The 17824-nt window shown below is 36.0% G+C and overlaps 1 protein-coding gene across 2 annotated transcripts in view; it reads left to right on the top strand.

Annotated features, from left to right (window-relative positions):
- CHD7 (chromodomain helicase DNA binding protein 7) overlaps positions 1-17824 on the top strand; it is a 133812-nt gene that overhangs the window by 88290 nt on the left and 27698 nt on the right. For both annotated transcript variants that reach the window (XM_050892941.1, XM_050892942.1), the window contains exons 7-14: positions 4821-4876; positions 6315-6429; positions 8134-8217; positions 9112-9249; positions 9346-9467; positions 9949-10192; positions 15940-16116; positions 17616-17759. In XM_050892941.1, coding sequence (XP_050748898.1) covers positions 4821-4876; positions 6315-6429; positions 8134-8217; positions 9112-9249; positions 9346-9467; positions 9949-10192; positions 15940-16116; positions 17616-17759 — 1080 coding nt within the window. The remainder of the gene's footprint in view (positions 1-4820; positions 4877-6314; positions 6430-8133; positions 8218-9111; positions 9250-9345; positions 9468-9948; positions 10193-15939; positions 16117-17615; positions 17760-17824) is intronic.

The following is a 17824-nucleotide window of genomic DNA, read 5'->3' as shown; positions in this document are numbered from 1 at the left end:
ATTTAACATGCTTTTGGATAGACATTCACAAACCAGATTACATGTTTAGTCTTCCACGCTTTTCTTGCGTTTTTTCAGATGAGAATTTTGATTTTTGCAAAAATACATACCTAGGTGAAATCTGTGGTGCTCTTCACTTCAGAGTGATGTTTCATTGGAGTTTGAGAAGTGAGAGAAGTCTCCTGCATCCTAAGTTTCTGCCTTTTCTAGTAAAGAAAAATCCTTGCCCATAATTTTTTGCGTCTTTTGATAGTGGTTGTGCTTAGCAGCTAAAATAAGTTAATATGCGATCAAGAATGTTACATATACAGGTGGTTAATGTGTTCCTTGTCTCTATGCTAAGATGGTGAAAGAAGCAGTCTTTTTAGTTCAGTGTGGTTCTCTTTTAATTCTGCCCTGGTTGCTAGTTTTGTTCTTATTTTGCTTACAGATTCTTCTAATCTGCTTCACAACTTGATTGGCCTTTGCACTTCCAAACTATTAAACTCTGAGTAGGAAGTAGAAAAGAACTTGTTCCAAAAAAGGCATTATTATATTTTATAGACTCTTTTGTGTAGCTAATTCTCTGACTTGTACTGCAGTTGGGCAGAAAACTGATTAATACAGATATGGTACTCATGTTGATCTTAGTTAACCAGAAATACTTCTTTTCCTCAAAGTGTTAATTTTCAAATTGGAGGAGGGAAAGCTGCCTTTATTCATGAATTTTTTTAATTTTTTTTAAGTTGTGGCGTTTTGGGTTGGGGGGATTTTTTTTGTTTTTTAGTTTTATTACTACTGTCATAACATCATTAACAGCTTTGTAAACCTAAATTCCTGCAATGTCATGACTGGCTGTGATTGAATTTGACCTGTTTCTGCAGCTTTCACAGCACAAAACCTCTAGGGCTTTTTTTGAAGTCTAGAGCTATATTTTGTATTTCAAACCATGCACTTATTTTTCAGATAAACTTCATGTAATATAAACTCGGTAATTAGTTGTCCTGATGGTCTGCTAGGCAGGAGAGGAGAATGTGGTCTTTTCATAAATGTCTTTACATTGGAAGCTGTTTTTCACCAACTATTCTTCTCTTCTTCCTCTCCCCTGCAAACGAAGGTGTGATTACTCATGGGGAGTGTGTATTTTGCTGCAGTTTGTGGGAAGTGGTTGGTCTGCTGCCTACATGTCTTTGATTGCAAGCTCTGCTGGAGGCAAGCTCTATTTTGAGCTCTTTCTTTAATGTTTTTTATGGATTGTATTTGCAGGTTTGAGGGGTGTCTCTTCTTTCCCTGCTCTTCTCCCCAACCCTCCTCTCCAAAATCCAAAAAAAAAAAAATGGATTTCAGGATGTTAATATTTAACATCTGAAGTATCCAACTGTGCTTTTATTAAAGGTCTTTTACACTCTTACTAACGTCATCAAAACCCTGGTTGTTAGATTACTAATCAAAGTAAAATTGCTGCGATCAGGACCAATGCATAAAATAAACATGAGGGAAGGCTTCACTAGGAAACCTTTCAGTGGATTAGGTTGTAATAAAGATGTTGTGTTCAAGTAAAGGACATTAGATAATGAATAAGCTTTTGGAGCAGTATTCTTATCATAAAATTATACTGCTTTTCTCAAAAGTAGCCTTATTCTAGTTTTGGAGTTACCAGACATTATGCAGCACTGTACTTGCAACCGTTTTTGAAATGTACAGAATAAAAGGTAGAAATTACTCGAGTTCATGTTTGAAGTATAAAAGACAATGTTTTTCCCTGTTGTTCTTAACATGGAATTTTGAATTCTGTAGAATAGTCTTCCCTCTTGCAGAAAGTGTTAAGTACATGTATCATTCTCTTTCTAAACTATCACGGTCCTGACATCCTCAGTTTGTATGTGGGAATCTTTCATTTTTCTAGTTATTTTCTTGGCCAGCTTCAGTCCCCTTTGAATTTCTGCTCCTTAACTTTGAAAAGGAATGGCTAGAACTAAATATGCTATTCAGCACAAATAGCACATGTTATGGAAAGATGGGGAGTTTGTGTAACGCTATACCTGCGTGTTACGCATCTGAATGTCTCTTTTTGCCTACCAATATGTGGTGAAAATTAGATCTAATTGAACTGTGTACAAATGCCTACATCTGTTCCACAAACTGATTAGTTTACAATCTACAATCTAGTGCTGTGTATCAGTTGAGGTGATTGTTTTTTATGTGTGTTGCTTTGCATCTGTTATTAATGTGTTCTGTCTGCTATTTTTCTAGCAGTTAATACTTGTTTGGGGGTTTTGGGGGTTTGGTTTTTTTTTTTTTTGAAAGCTCTTACTTGTGTCTACACCTGAGTGGCTTGCTCAAATAACTTTTGCATTAGCAGATATTACTGTATCACTTCTGTGGCAATGGCCGTGCAAGACTGTGTGCTCTTAAGTATTTGCTTGAAGGAAGGGATCATTTGTTTCTTCAATTATCTGCAGAGACTGTGGATCAGATTGTCAATTATTGTCGCACCTGGGCAATCATAATTTGAAGTGTCCTGTGTTGCCCAAGTCTGCCATGTGCTATTTTAGGATGTCTGCGTAATCAGTTTGGGGAGAATTTTGCATAAATGTTCTATCTCACCTTTTTACCTGGTTAATGTAAACATACATGTAGTGGGGGCTGGACAGTGACGTCAAATGCATAAGCTTCTGTCTCATATGTCCTAAACTGATGTATTGTTAAACCCTACTTGAGTGCTGGTGATTGTAACTTGATAGAATTTTTTCTTGGCCATAAGCATGAATGCCAGAGTAAGATTTTAAAAAGATTTTATTCTGAAATACTTTTTATTTAGGTGAATCTTTGATGCACACTCATAGAGCATATAATAACATAGACCAGTTATTACCTATTAGACAATACAAAAGTACGTTTTACTCATGAGAGTTACAGAATTTATCAAGATTTACATTGTAAATTATCGTTATTAAGTTGGCAGTTGACAGAAAGTATACTTGACTAAAATGCTGTTGAGGGGAGTTAAATTGGCTAATACGAAACCTTTATATAAAGGTGTTTAACCATGTTGTCATTGTAAGATTGATGTATCTCAAAGGATTCTGATTTAAAACTAATCAAAGAGACTTGGCCATAATACATTTCAGGAAATAAAAAAAGTTAATGTCTTAAAATTAGGGATGACTTCTTGAAGAGCAATTTTGCCTCAGGGTAGTGAATAGATTCAGATAATGGGATCTCCATTTTTTAATACTTTAATACAGTTTTGACCTCGAAATATGAATATCTTCTTGAGAAGTACTCCCTTTTAAATTTTTTGTTTAAAAAAATAAATAATCTTGATGGTCTTCAGATTCCTTCCTTTGACAGTATCTTTGTAAGTGACGGAGAAACTTCTTCTCTGTGTTTAGGGTTAGGGGATAGTTTATCTTCTTCAACAGAGGATTCAAGAAGATCAAGAAGTAGCACCAGGAATACCTTATCTTCTTCCATTTCTTCAGGGAGAACTAGGTGGAAGCTGGTGTTGCTCCTCCCTCTAGAAAGGAACACAAGCAGACTGTACTGGAGTGATATAAATGCTAAAATGATAAAATCCCTTGCTAGTCTGGAAGAAAAGGAATACTATGTAAATCAGGAATTAGGAATGCATTAACTTTACTGTGCTAGAACAGAGTTTAATGCAGCTGCTACTGTTCTTTAATTGCACTGCTGTGGAAGTAATGTCTACCAGCAACTTTTCTTTTGAGAGAGAATTTGGAAGATGACAATTCATCCTCTAGCTTTAGAGTAGTCTCTCTTTTATATATTTTTTTTCCTGTCTTTTTTTAATATATATGTGTATATATAAAAAAGATGGAGGATGTTGACTTATACGGGGTTCAACAGTTCTGTCTGTTTAGTGCTACGTACAATATTTATTACAGATGTTGTTGTCCCTGATGAAGTATGTAAACCAGAAAATCCTCTTCTATTTAAAATTGTTCCAAAGTTCATTAGTAAACACAAACCGTTAATGTTGTGACATAAACTGAATTCTAAACGTGTGCCTGGTGCACTGTCCTTAGTTTGTCCTGTGGCTGGGTTCAGGAGTAATTCAACACAGTATTACGTGCCATATGTTATGCAATACTTTGGCACTAGGGATGAGTTAAGGGTAGTCTCAACCCTTAGCACTGAATGCCCTTGGTTTTGCTGGTTTATATCACAACTTTAACCTTGCTTTAAATGTAGTTTTTGGGTGTTAATTTAATTTGGCTGCTATGTATGTGAGACATCTTGCCTGAGTGAATTTAATTGCACCATTGAGTAAAACTAAAGCCATGAACACTGATGCACTAAAATTCTAGCAGAGGTATAAGGTTTAGTTTTATATGGCTTCTTGTTTGGAGTTATTAACTATATGGAGGAATAAACCCCCTTTAAAACTCTTTTTTAAAACATTACAAAACCCACAATGTAAAGTTGCCATGAGCCAGCCAAAAATAATACATATGGCATTCAGGAGTGCAGTTGCTAATTGGCTGCTGCCTGAGAAAATGGTACACTTGGCTTCTACTTAACACTGTGGGTTTGGCAGAAAGCCAGATTTGGGGTGAGGTTGTGAATGAAGCTGCATGTGGTTAGGGAGGAGTTCAAATGATTCATGTCTTGGGAAGTTGTAGTAAGCAGTGCAGTATGTACTTGGGTAAGCTGCTGGAGGAAACTCCTCACCCATGTCCTCCCCCCACTAACGCTTTCCTACACCTCCACTTGTCTCTATGTGGGGACCGTATTCTGTATTTCGGTTAGTTTTAATCATTAACTAAATTGGGCTGTTCAGTGGTTTAATTCACGTTTCAACAATTCTTTTCTTGTAGATGGAGAATGGAGAGGAGGTAGAAATAGAGGAATTCTATGTAAAGTACAAAAACTTGTAAGTAAAGTTACAGGTTTGATTACTGTCTTTAAGTTCATGTAACTTCCAAATAGTTTTTAAAAACTGGTTTTGTAAATGATATAACTGTTACTATTCAACTCTAAACATTTCTAATGTTTAATTGAAAACAGCGGCAAATAAAGAGGGCAATGCCTTGCACTGGTGGTAGTGGGTTTGATAGTGTCGTCTTAATTTGTGTTCTCTCCAAAATGAAATCCATAGGTAAAATTACTCTACTATTAAAAACTTTAATCTGAGGCTCATTATGCATGCAGATTCATGAGCACATACCTATGTAGCTGTGTAGATCTAACTGCAACCGTAGAGTAACGTGCCTGCAAACTACTCAAAAATAACCCTTAACATTGTTTCAAAAACAAGATTTGTGTTCAACAAAATGCCTGCGATAACAAACGAGATAGCTTCCAATCTTCCGGCAGATAGCTGCCCCTCCATAAGAGGGATGTAATAGCAGTGAGAGCAGCATGTCGTTTCACTTCTGAGCTCTGAAACTGCAATGCAATCAGTATTTAAAATAAGATACTTCACAGATGGATAAGCTCATTTTTCTTTTAGAAAAATAGCGTATCTTGTTTAATTTTAGGAAATTTTCCGAGACACAGAAATTTGCTTAAAGTGAGTTTCTTGCAGCTAACTGCAGATAGTTGACTTCACTTTAAATATGCTGCCACCTTTGTACCTTTTGCATTACATGGATTATTGCATGATGTTTAATAGCTTAATTATGCTTTGTTTAGTTTTATTACATTGGCATGTAATTTTTCTGTTAACTATTCATGTCTTAGACTTCTTAGCAATATAACTTTTGACAGACTAAATTTATGAAGTGGGACTAGTCATTTTGGCAGAGATGCTGTTCCTTACTTTGTGTTTCTTAAAGATGAATTATTACCATGGAACTGCATTTACAAGAGTTTTTCTTTTCTTTCTATCAGTGTTAAAACTTGAATTGACTCATGCAACTTTTAATTACAGTGCTGTTCTCACAAAAAAAACAGTGTATAGCATGTTAGTATTTGAAATGTTTGCATTTTTTTATTAACTTCTAAAAACCCTACTCTTTGCTGGCATATGATGTTAAATAGTGACATTTATGATAATGTCTTGTATAGTAATTATGATTTTTATTGGGCATACTTAAAACGTCTTAGCTTTGTGCCAAATGCTAAATATATGGGGTATGTATTTAAATTTTGAGAGTTGTTTTTATTTACTGACAAGTTTCTCCGTTAGTAAGCGTAATTACTTCCAGTAAAGACGATTTGTTAATAACTTGTATGATGAAGATGATCGTGTCCAGTTTTTCAAGCATGGCACTACAATGTGCTGGAAGGATCTAGCTCTACTAGTGGGATACATAGGAGTATGCAATGGAAGCATAGTTTTGAGTAAGATTTTCTGTTTCATCTTCTAGTTCTTACCTTCATTGTCAGTGGGCATCTGTGGAAGAGCTGGACAAAGACAAGAGAATTCAGCAGAAGATTAAGCGGTTTAAAGCAAAACAGGGCCAGAACAAATTCCTTTCAGAAGTACGATTTGTTTGTTTGTTTGTTTCTTTTAGGTATTTAAGGAATATTCTTATGAATTCTTGTTCTGTATACAAGCAGAAGATTTTGAACAACTGTGTGATATATCAGTAGCATTTATTCTGGTATAAAGTATAACCATGCTTGATCCAAGTCTTGCAAGTTTATGAAACTCAAGTGATCTATCCTGACTTTATACTTTTTATTATAGTTTTTTTTTCCTTAAAGTAAGTGGTTAGTTGTTTGCATTGTAAGGATGACTCTTAGTGAATCAGTACTAGGTCTCTTTTCTCGGGACCTGATTATGCCAGAAAAATGCATCACATTTTTCTGTGTTATGGACTGCTGCTCACTAGGGATTCTAAGCTTTTTATCATCAATTTAATTTCACTTAGAGGCATAAGCAGTAGTGTGGCAGGGGTCCTGTCAATAAAAGACCAGATCTGCTGATTTGTGTCTCTGAAAGCTTACCTTTCAGTAAAATGCTGTCTTTTGAGAAAAAAACAGGTTCATGTGCTACTGTATTTATTTATATTTATTTTTACTATATAGTTCAAGCTAAACAAAACCTGTTGCAAATTGAAAACTTCCATAAAGTCAGTATGGGTTTCTCATTAAGTGTATCTGATGTAAATTTTACCAAAATATGTCAAGGAATTTGGGAGAGGAGGACTCAATGTGCTTCTAGGAGAGTGTAGAAGATCTATGAACACTATGTCAGAGCATCCAAAATGCTTTGAGATTATTATAAAATAGGGTGGTATCTATAAAGAATTAGGTGCATCATATAATACTAATGCATAAGGAACTAGTTTAAATTAACTTTCAAGACTCCTGATATTTGAGTTTTTAAAGATGTTAATAAACACATAATTTGGAATAACAGTCAGTATAGTATATCATGTCATTAAGCAGCAGCATTGTAAAATTTAACATCTGTTCTAAGTGAAGATGCTTGTAATTGTTGCTTTTTTAAATTATTTTTTTTAAATCTGTTTCCATGTGAGTTACAAGTTATTGTAAATACTTGGAATTTGTTCTTGTTTTAGAAAAAGCTATCAAAATGTACATAGTCTTTAATCCTTTTGTCTGCCTTTTCTATTGGAGGGGATCTTAAAAGTATAAAATGAAACACAACACTTTAGAGTGCAAGAGAATCCTAAGTTGTTGAAGGCATAAGAAAGAACATAACAAATTGTGATTTTTGGTGAAACTGTGTATGCATGCAGTGTTTTTTCTCTGTTTTTGAGATAATAATCTTTGAATCTCGCTTTTAAAGCAGTTAGACAATTCCTGTAGTTAAAATAATCCAAAGGCACTTAGTGTACAAGGCTCTAATTTCTTTATTGCAAGCTGTAGTTTTCAAGAATGCTAAATGCATTGCATGCCATAAGCCTTTTCGATTGCTCATTAGTGAATTGTAATTTCACACTTCATTTAAAATATTCTTAAACATTCTCTCACAGTAAAAGGTTTCACACAGTAATTAAGAGGCCCAGTTAACAAAGTCTGAGAAGTCTGATTCCCTCATGGGGAATGATCTTGCTGAATTGTAGCATTTCAATTAACATGTTGAAGTTTGCCAAATATAAATTCTATGTCACCGTGACCCAAAATATTATTGCATGGTGAAATATATAATAATATTTCCTCTCAGGAAGGGCTAATAGAGATATCTTTTATATTTTTGCCTCTCTCCTTGAACAGATTGATGATGAACTTTTTAATCCAGATTATGTGGAAGTTGATCGAATCATGGATTTTTCACGTAGCACAGATGATAATGGAGAGGTAAACAAAACTTCTAGTGCATTTGTAGTCATATAGACATTGCGTTTAGAAATGTGAATGTATTAATTCAGAAGCTACCAGCATCTATGTGTGTAGAAAATCAGAACCTATTAGAGAAAACATTGGCTAATATAGCAGTTTCCCTAAAATAAAGGGGTTTAAGTGAGAATTCCAAACTTCTTGTAAGTTACCTATATTTTAAAAAATACAAAACAAAAAAACCCCCTCAGATATGTAGATCTAAGGTGGTACTTAATAATGTAGAAATACGATGTCCATGCAGGTAATACAGAATTTAAATGAAAATTGCAAGAATCTTAGCTAAATGTCATAATAGTTTAGACATCATTTAGACTATTTGTTGCAGAAGAGGTCCTGAGTTCACTGTTTCTTACTCTTTAATGACTTGTTCTGCAGAACAAGATCACTTTGTCTTCCAGGAGACTCCTTTTTGGTCCTGGGAGAATAGAAAGCTTCAGTGACAGTGTCAGTGTTTCCATATTGCTGTATCAGTGAATGGTGGTGTTTGGGTTGCCTGCTGGGAAGTTTCTGATGACACTCACAAGAAAAAACAGTTGACTGTTTAAATATGTGGTAAAGCATAGAAATTGTAACAGTTGGAAAATGAATATTGTTTTACTTCTAAATTTTAGTTTAACCTTAGTGATTTCAAATGTAGTGTTGTGCTCGTTTTGGTGGTAAGCCTGCATTCCCCGCGTTCTAATCTTACTTCATTAGGTTGTCAACGTATCAGCCTGCTGTTTGCTTATCCTTTTGGCTGATTCAGGTCTGGTAAAGCTTTTTGAATTGTATCTAGCCTGCAGATCTCCTGTAAAAAAGGTTACACTTATTCCTTTTAAATTGTGATGTCATCTTATTTTTGTCTTAACAAAGCCTGTAACGCATTATCTGGTGAAATGGTGTTCACTTCCTTATGAAGACAGCACTTGGGAGCTCAAGCAAGACATCGACCAAGCTAAGATTGAAGAATTTGAGAAACTGATGTCTAGGGAGCCAGAAATGGAGCGTGTGGTAAGAATTGGCTCCATATAGAGGATTTTATTTGAAAATAGTAAAGTAATGTGGTCTTTCAGAAACCACTAATGGGATTTGCTGTATTTGAAACAGGAGCGACCTCCTGCCGATGACTGGAAGAAATCGGAGAGTTCCAGGGAGTATAAAAACAATAACAAACTCAGGGAATACCAGTTGGAGGGAGTAAACTGGCTTCTTTTCAATTGGTACAACACGTACGTAAAATATTGCTTACTGCTGAATCCTTCTGTGGAAAAGCTTTTATAGTTTATTTGAAACAATAACCTTTTAAAGTGATCTTCTAAAGCGAGGTTTTAGAATTATTTACATGTCTCATTTTTTGCTGCAGGAGTCATATACAAACTAATTTTGGGTGGATAACATAATATTACATAAAACATGAATATTTCAGATAGATTCTTGTGGCAAATGCTTTGGTATGGATATGTGTTCATGCACATCCCTGCTGCCCCTTCCTCCCCCATGTGAACTTGAGAGGTACATAGAATGGCTATATCCATGCTTATTGCATCACAAATCATAACATTTATTTAAAATGCAAAAAGATTATGATGTCTTTTCAGTGTAAACTTGCCATTCTAGAAATTTCTGGTTTATTCAGTTTAGCTCCTTACTGATTTTCTGTGTTTTAAGTTAGGAATAAATCATTCATACTGTTTTTCTTATTGTTTTCAGACGAAACTGCATTTTAGCAGATGAAATGGGGTTGGGAAAGACTATCCAGTCCATTACGTTTCTCTATGAGATATATTTGAAAGGAATCCATGGTCCTTTCTTGGTTATTGCACCGTTGTCCACAATTCCCAACTGGGAAAGGGAGTTCCGCACCTGGACAGAGTTGAATGTGGTTGTGTATCATGGGAGTCAAGCAAGCCGGCGGACCATTCAGTTGTATGAAATGTATTTCAAAGATCCACAGGTAAAAGCTCTTCATGGCTTTTTTTTCTCTTTTTTGTATATACTTTACTGTTGTTAATTAATCTAAGCATCGATTAGGTTTTTAGTACTGGTATAGTAGGTTTTAGCTAATAATGAAGGCATATGTATTAATAAAGAGAGTGCTTTTTAATAGTAGCCAAGAGATCAGCTGGAAATAGAGGGGGACCAAGAGTTACTGAGATGGTGCAGCTCTTGTTCAGCATTTCATTGTTTCATACAAGGTTTTCATTATTTTGCGTTCCTGAGGAGAGCTGGCAGAAAAGATTCTTAATGGAGAAACTACTTTAATTGGAACTAAGCTTAAAAATCAATCTCTGCCTACCATTCCAGGAGAAGACCAGCTTGCAGAAATTAAACTTGTCGATGCTTCTTTATCAAATTTTGTAAGTCAGATATATTTTGAATCTGTGTTGCTGCACTCATGTTGAATAGTGCTTACAAGAGAAGGAGAGCAGGTACAGAAAAGATTGGGGGTAGAAACAGAAAACTATTTGGAAAACTGAAGCTATAAAGAGCAACAGATTTCTACACTTCAATGCATGGCTTTGCTGAGAGTAAGTAAACAGGATTGGGGAAAAATAAAGTGCATACATCGAATGTTATTGCAAAACAACATAATCCTCCTCACTTAAGAGAAAAAAAGAGTGGAAGTTCAACCTGATTTCATGTATTGTGGAGTATTATTTCCAGCTGAGCTTAAAGAAGTGATAATGGTGAATTCATACATTTAGATTTTCTGTAAAGCATTTTATTTTTGTGCCACTGGATATTTTGATTAATAAACTAGAATGATATAAAATCAATATGGCACACATTAAGTGGATTTAAAACTGGCTAACTGATATTTCTCGATGTAATTGTAAATGAGAAATGATTTGCATTTGCAGCGTAGTTCTTCAGGGATTGGTTTGTGTCCACGAGCTATATAACACTTTTGTCAATGACCTGAAAGAAAACATAAAATCATTACTGAGGAAGTTTTCAAATGACACAAAGATGGGGAGAGTGGTAAACAATTAAGACAGTTCATGGATACAGAGTAAGCTGTGTTACTTAATAAATTGTATCCAAGCTAACGATACTCAGAATAGCTAAATATAGGGCTATCTGTGGACAAGGAATGGAGATGATTCTTACGGAAGGGAGAGCTCGGTTCTGGGAAGGTTGTAAGACAAATGCAGATCCTTTTGTGTCATGACACACGACCAGTTAAACATGAGTTCATACTGTGAGACTGTGATTAAAAGGGCTAGTGTAGTGCAAGTGTGTAGGAGGAAAGAAATCTTTATTAAGGAGTAGAAAAGTTACAGCGTTCTTCTCTTTGTCAGTAATGTAGTGGGTAGTCTAGTTCTGCCTAGTTCTCACTTCCTGTCCTCAAAAAGAGTGTTGAAAAACCGGAGTCCTTAGAGCAAAGCTATGAGGGTGGTTGTGAGATAGAAAATATGCTTTTGCTGGGAAAGAACTGAGTAAAAACTGTTTTGAAGGTGATGACTGTGGCACAACTTGACATGCCATTAGGGCAAACAGAAATAGAATCACGTACTTAAATACAGTAGAAAAACACATAGTAATTTAGAGTAGTTAGAAGTTACAACTGTTTGGCCTAGGAAATAACCATTTTCTCAGCAATTTATCAAAGAAACTTTCAAATCAAAATCATGTACGCTGTTGCTAAAGGAGATTGATTTGAATAACAGTTGCTACACTGAGGTCTAATGGCTTATATTCCTTACGATAATAATCACATTTAGCTTCTTACCTAGATGTACCAGAATTGATTTGTACTTTTTCTGGTTTTAAAATTATTTCTTATCAGAGATAGATATTTTGTATCAAATTTTAAAAATTGGGTTTATACAAATACTGTCTCTACTGAAGTGTTTCCTGTGTTAAAAATCATGTTTGTTTGTTTGTTTGTTATTTATGTGGTGCTTGTTCTCAGCGTGTTCTTCCCCTTAGGATGCAGCAATTACGTAGCATGAAACCTGAAGGAACGTCATCAGAAAAATCCCACTTACTGTGCAGATTCTTAGTGTTATTTTGGCAATATCATTTCATTATCTAAAGGCAACTGAAAGGATCTAAAGCAAGATGCTGCAGAAAGTTTTGTTCTCCCTGTTGCCATATTCTTAACTTGCCTCTTGTAATGACCATGGGAGTCATTTGACCTCATAGCGAGTAATGACAAAGCACTCATGGCACAGAAAAATGAATCATTTTCTGCTAGCTTTGCTCCCTGAACTGGCTTAAGAGGAGAATCAGACAATTGCCACAGTTGGGGATAAAGGAGAAATGGAGTGAGCTCGTCCTTTTCGTGGCAGCTAGCTTAGATGTGTCATGAAATCACCTTCTGTGTTCCATTCTTTGTAAGACTGTGTCAGCTGTGAAACGCGTGGTAGAAACTGAATTACGGGAAAAAATCTCTTCATGTTCTGACAAAAAGAATCCCCATGTAGTGTTCAGTCTGGCATCCTCTACAGTACCATCAGTGGGCATATGATGGGGGAGAAAGAAGGCAGGCTTTGGCAGTATCATTTCTAGTCCCCTTGCCAAACACATCAACCCAGACATCGGCATCTTTGGCTTTTTAGGTCTTAACATGAAAAGAGGCCTCTCAAGCTGAGCTGTTTCTCAAAAAGACAACTGAACATTGAAAAAGTCTGAGTGGCTTTGAAGCGCAGTAATAGACAGCATGCATGAGAAGCCCCTACCCCATCTGCAATAGTGTGATTTTTTTTAGAGTCAACACCGGTAACCAGAGTCAAGTTGTTGTGAAAACCTGGAGAGTAGTTGATAACAAAATACATTTCTGCAGTGGTGTGACTTTAACACTAAGGACACCGTGCTACCAGAGACATTCCCCTTAAATCCCTTCCAGCCTTACTGGTTGTGAGGGTTACGCAGGTTAGCCCTTTCTGGTGTTCTTGAGCAGTGTAACTGAAAGGTCCTCCTGGGGGCCTTCCGTGGTTGGAATAACAAATAAACCAGTTGCTCTTCTGTAGTATTCTACCTCTGAGAAAGAGTTCTGTTGTAAGATCAGGAAAACTGTATATGCCAAATAAAATTAATGACAAAGCCTTGCAAAAGAGTTGACTTGTTTGTGAGGGAAATTTACTTCACAGTGTAATGATGACTAAAAAGAGGAAACACCTGGCTTACATGTAGAAGCAGAATACCTTGTCCTTGGTTGATTTTAACTCAAAGCAATGCTATCGATGTTCAGGACTTTTTCTGGCTTATCTGGTTCATTCCTTTTGGGCTCAGTAGATGTTGGCTTAAAAGAGTATTTTCTTACCTGCATGTTTTTCTTCCTTGCTGAGAAGCTACTGAGCTATGAACACGTCATCAGAATAGGATTACCTCACATTTCTGCAAACAATGATTAGCGTGCAGCAGTTTAAGGCAGTATTTCACCAATAGGGACTCTGTCTTTCACCAAAGATGACATCGAATTGCATTTTACAAAGTGGCTGCGACTTAGTTTTCCAGATGCCTTCCAGCTGTAATTGGTTAACATGCACATTTCTTGCATCTGTTCTCTTGTTCCTCAAAGTGGAGTCTGAGGTTGGTGGGAAAAGACCATAATACGGTTCCCATTGGTGGAATGTGCATCTTTTTAGAAGTCCACTTCTTATACACATCCAATTGATCTTCTCAGTTTGTATCTGCTAAGAGGTAATACCCCAAAATATAACACAACTTTTATATTCATATCTAATTGTTGTACCTTGTGGCTACTTCTGTTGCTTGAGTTACTTCCAGAAGAATTTCCCAAACAGAACAGGAAACTGCTGCCTATTAGGAAGATTGATTTCCTCAAATGGAAGAACTTCTCTGAGTAAATGGATATTAAATGTCTGTGGTTCCAACATCAGAGAACTTCATTTGGATGCCACAGTGAAACAGGATAAATTGATTCCTAGTTGCCTAAGAATTCACCTGTGACAATGCTATAGGTCATTTTCCTGATAGTTTCTACATTTCATTTTCTCAAATGTGACATTAATAGGATTACTTAGGATTCTTTACCGTACTTCCCCAAATGTTGGAGGCCTGAAACTGTTGAAGAACAGCATTGTTCACCTTCTAAAGCTCTTGGAGAGCTCTTGGAACTGTCTGCTTGATTTACTCCTGTGTTCTTCAGTACAGCATTTGACTGTCTTTCAAATAATGTGAGCTCTTGTGGCAAGACCACTATGCATATTTTAATGTGAGATTTAGATAGCTCTAAATATGTAATCAAGCGTCCCTCTTACGATTTTTGCTTCACCTGGATGTGCTGCTTTATGTAGTGATCATTTTTTAAGAGCACTGCTTGCCGTACAGTCATGAGGTTGCTCATGGAAGTGTTTTCCACTACTTGGAAAGAATTTCTGGGGCTGCATTCTTGTATTTTCACAGTTATATCTGGCTCATGAAAAGGTTACAGCATTTCAATTTTCTGGCTGAGTTGCCCACTTAATGTATCTTCATCTGCTGTTTGTTAGGTAACAACTCTTTTTCTCCCTAAGAAGATAAATGTTTCGGGACTATGCCATGCGAAAGCACTATTGAGCAGGTCATTACTTCCTCTGAAATGCTCTTGATGTGCATAGGCAGATTTAATGCTGAGTTCAGGATATCAGGTTTCCAGTCATTTTATTGAGTCAGTAGCCAGTTCTGATCTCCACAGTTTGGAGAGGAACATATGCAGGTCACTTATAAAAGGATTCAGACTTGCACGTGTTTGAAGGCAGAAATGGTCACCTTACTGTAAAATATCTGTTTCTTTTGAAATGTTTTCCATATACAGCCCAGGACAGTCCTGCTTTGAAAACGTAGAATGGTCTTGAACTTGTGTGAGGCCCATCCTTAAACAGACGATGTTCCTGTGCAGCAGACCCAGTGCCACTGAAGATACCAAGTTACATTTTTCTTTGAACAACATTGGGAAGAAATATAGCATAACGTTAGAAAGATATTCATTTCATGATCTTGAGTAAAGTTTATTCAGGGTTTTTTTTGAAACAGAGTCGTAGTATCGGCCCTGAAAATAAGACCCTCAACTAACCAAATAAATAGTGAATATGGTGCCAGACATCAAGTAAATTGTCCTGTGGAACTTTCCTTAATGCAAATTTACAAAAATATCAAGGAAATGTATGCAGGGATATACATTCTCCATTTAGAAGTTCAGAGATTACTTCTTTTCAAAGCTGTTTACTAGAATTGTAGGTGTTTTGAATACTTGATGTCCACCAGGAAAAAATTACTGTTTATTGGGAGCAAAATATTCTAATAGTCATAAAAATGAAGGCTTAATGTACTTATGGCTTATTTGGATTGTTTAGGAGGACCATCACATACCTTTGATTTAAAAGAAAAAATAAAATTCTCTTGACAAAGTCTGAAAACCTTGTTTGAGTATTGCAGCAGTACATTAATGCTTCAAGGCATTGGTATAATCCATATGAAATACGACTGAAATACTTGTATAACATCTTTGTAATGAATATGCAGTGATTCTGTGGGCCTTTTTACAGGATTAAAAACATAGCTAGCATGAAGCCAGTAGTAAACTTACACATTTGTATTCCCTCATTGAGTCAGCAATAATGACTTCATTTACTTAAAATATCTTACCCATTGTACTGTTCTGTATTTTTAAAGAATGAATTTTGAAGATGAAACAAATGTACTTCCTTTCTTTGCCAGGGAGTTTACTTTAACTTTTGCTGTTCTTTTTAGGGTCGTGTGATAAAGGGGTCCTACAAGTTCCATGCCATTATCACAACATTTGAAATGATCTTGACTGACTGCCCAGAGCTGCGTAACATTCCATGGCGTTGCGTGGTCATTGATGAGGCCCACAGGCTGAAAAACAGGAATTGTAAGCTTTTGGAAGGACTCAAGATGATGGACCTGGTCAGTGTGTACATCTCTTACATTTGCATCTTCTGTGTTTTTATTACTCCTCATTTATGTTTTCATCAAAAAGTAAAATAAAAGGTTTTCTTCTCAAGTAAAATCATCAGGTGCTAAGAAGAATGATGGAATGCAGCTGAGAAAGTCTTTAAAATACCTGGAAGCATATGCATACCTTCAGGTTTGGAGTGCTGATGTTTCATAAGTCTCTTCATTGATTTAGGCCTAGAATTATGTGGATTCTGTTAAGAGAATCAAGATGAATTTGTTCTTTCCTTTCTCTCTTTTCATGTGACTTACTCCATAGTCACTTCTTCACATAGACATTTATTTAAAGGTATAATGTGGTCAGGTGGCCAAATACAGGTGTCAGAGTTAAACTGCTGTGCATTAATGTCAGCTCTAATGTTAATTTGTTGTGTGGCCGTAAGGATGTTCTTTCAGGCTGACTAAGGAAGGGAAAAAGTGAGTTGGTTTCTGATGCTTACAAAAATATGTATTATGTTATGTGCACAATACGTGTATTAAGCATACAGAGAAAAATAAGATGATGGTTTTTAAAGGTATTTACCATTTAAAAGGCAAAATAATTAATTTTTTTTTTTGTCGGAAGATTCTTTAAAAATATGAGAGGAATGCAGTCATGCTAAGTTAACACCTGGAACTCAAAACCTCTTATTTCTGATAAGAATAGAGAGGCATAAACATTAGCTTAGACAAGCATTGGTGATGTATAGGTCACTTTTAGTTTCTTTTTCCCTGTTTGTTAAGCAATACTTTTCTTGAAGGAGTATTGAGGCTTAATGAATGAAAGTTTGTAAAAAGGCTGTATACAATTTATTTTCCTTATTATGGTTGCTATTAGAGGAAAGCTGAGCTTATAGACGTGGCTATAGATGGAGATATAGGACTTCTCACTTCAGTTCTTGTTCTACTACTAAATCCATGTTTGACGTTGGGCTAGTTGCTTAACCTCTCTGGGCTCCTCCTCTAAAGCAATATGCAACTTGTCCTCTTGTCTCTGCCAGTCTCATGCTCTGTTGTGTGTAGATGGAAAGTAGGACTCTGCTTCAGGTTTCCTACGTTAGAAACTTACACCTGCCCTGAAGAGATTTATGCACTGAGATCTTTTGGAGGTGTGGTGAATCGATGGTTTTATACTGCAAGTGATGGGATAAGTTCAGCTGTTATTTTGCCATTTAAAGTTCATTGTATTTGTGAAAGGGCTGGGATGTTGTGGATCAGTAAAATCTCTTCTTGTATCTGGAGGACTTTTGAAGGTGCTTAAGTAGTGAAGTATTTTTCTGGGCTATCACTGAAGGAAGGCCAGAATACTAGTTAGAAATGTCTTGCAAAGAGCTATATGTAAGTAGTTGGGGGAGGGGAGAGGAAGCAAAGATGAGAGATACATATAGGAAAAAAAAGAGAGAATTTTGTGTATTTCTCCCTTGAAAATGAATTTGGATGGATTCCTAGGCAACTGTTTCTTAACCTTTCAGGAACATAAAGTGCTGCTTACTGGAACCCCTTTGCAAAATACAGTAGAAGAGCTATTTAGCTTGCTTCACTTCTTGGAACCAGGTCGCTTCCCATCAGAAACCACATTCATGCAAGAATTTGGTGATCTGAAAACTGAAGAACAGGTAAACTTCTCCTGCACACTTACTTTTCTATTTAGATATTGTGAATTTATCCATTTTATTATATC

Source organism: Gymnogyps californianus, chromosome 2 (assembly GCF_018139145.2).
Source record: "Gymnogyps californianus isolate 813 chromosome 2, ASM1813914v2, whole genome shotgun sequence".
NCBI classification, from domain to species: domain Eukaryota; kingdom Metazoa; phylum Chordata; class Aves; order Accipitriformes; family Cathartidae; genus Gymnogyps; species Gymnogyps californianus.
This window is presented reverse-complemented; position numbering and strand designations above follow the sequence as displayed.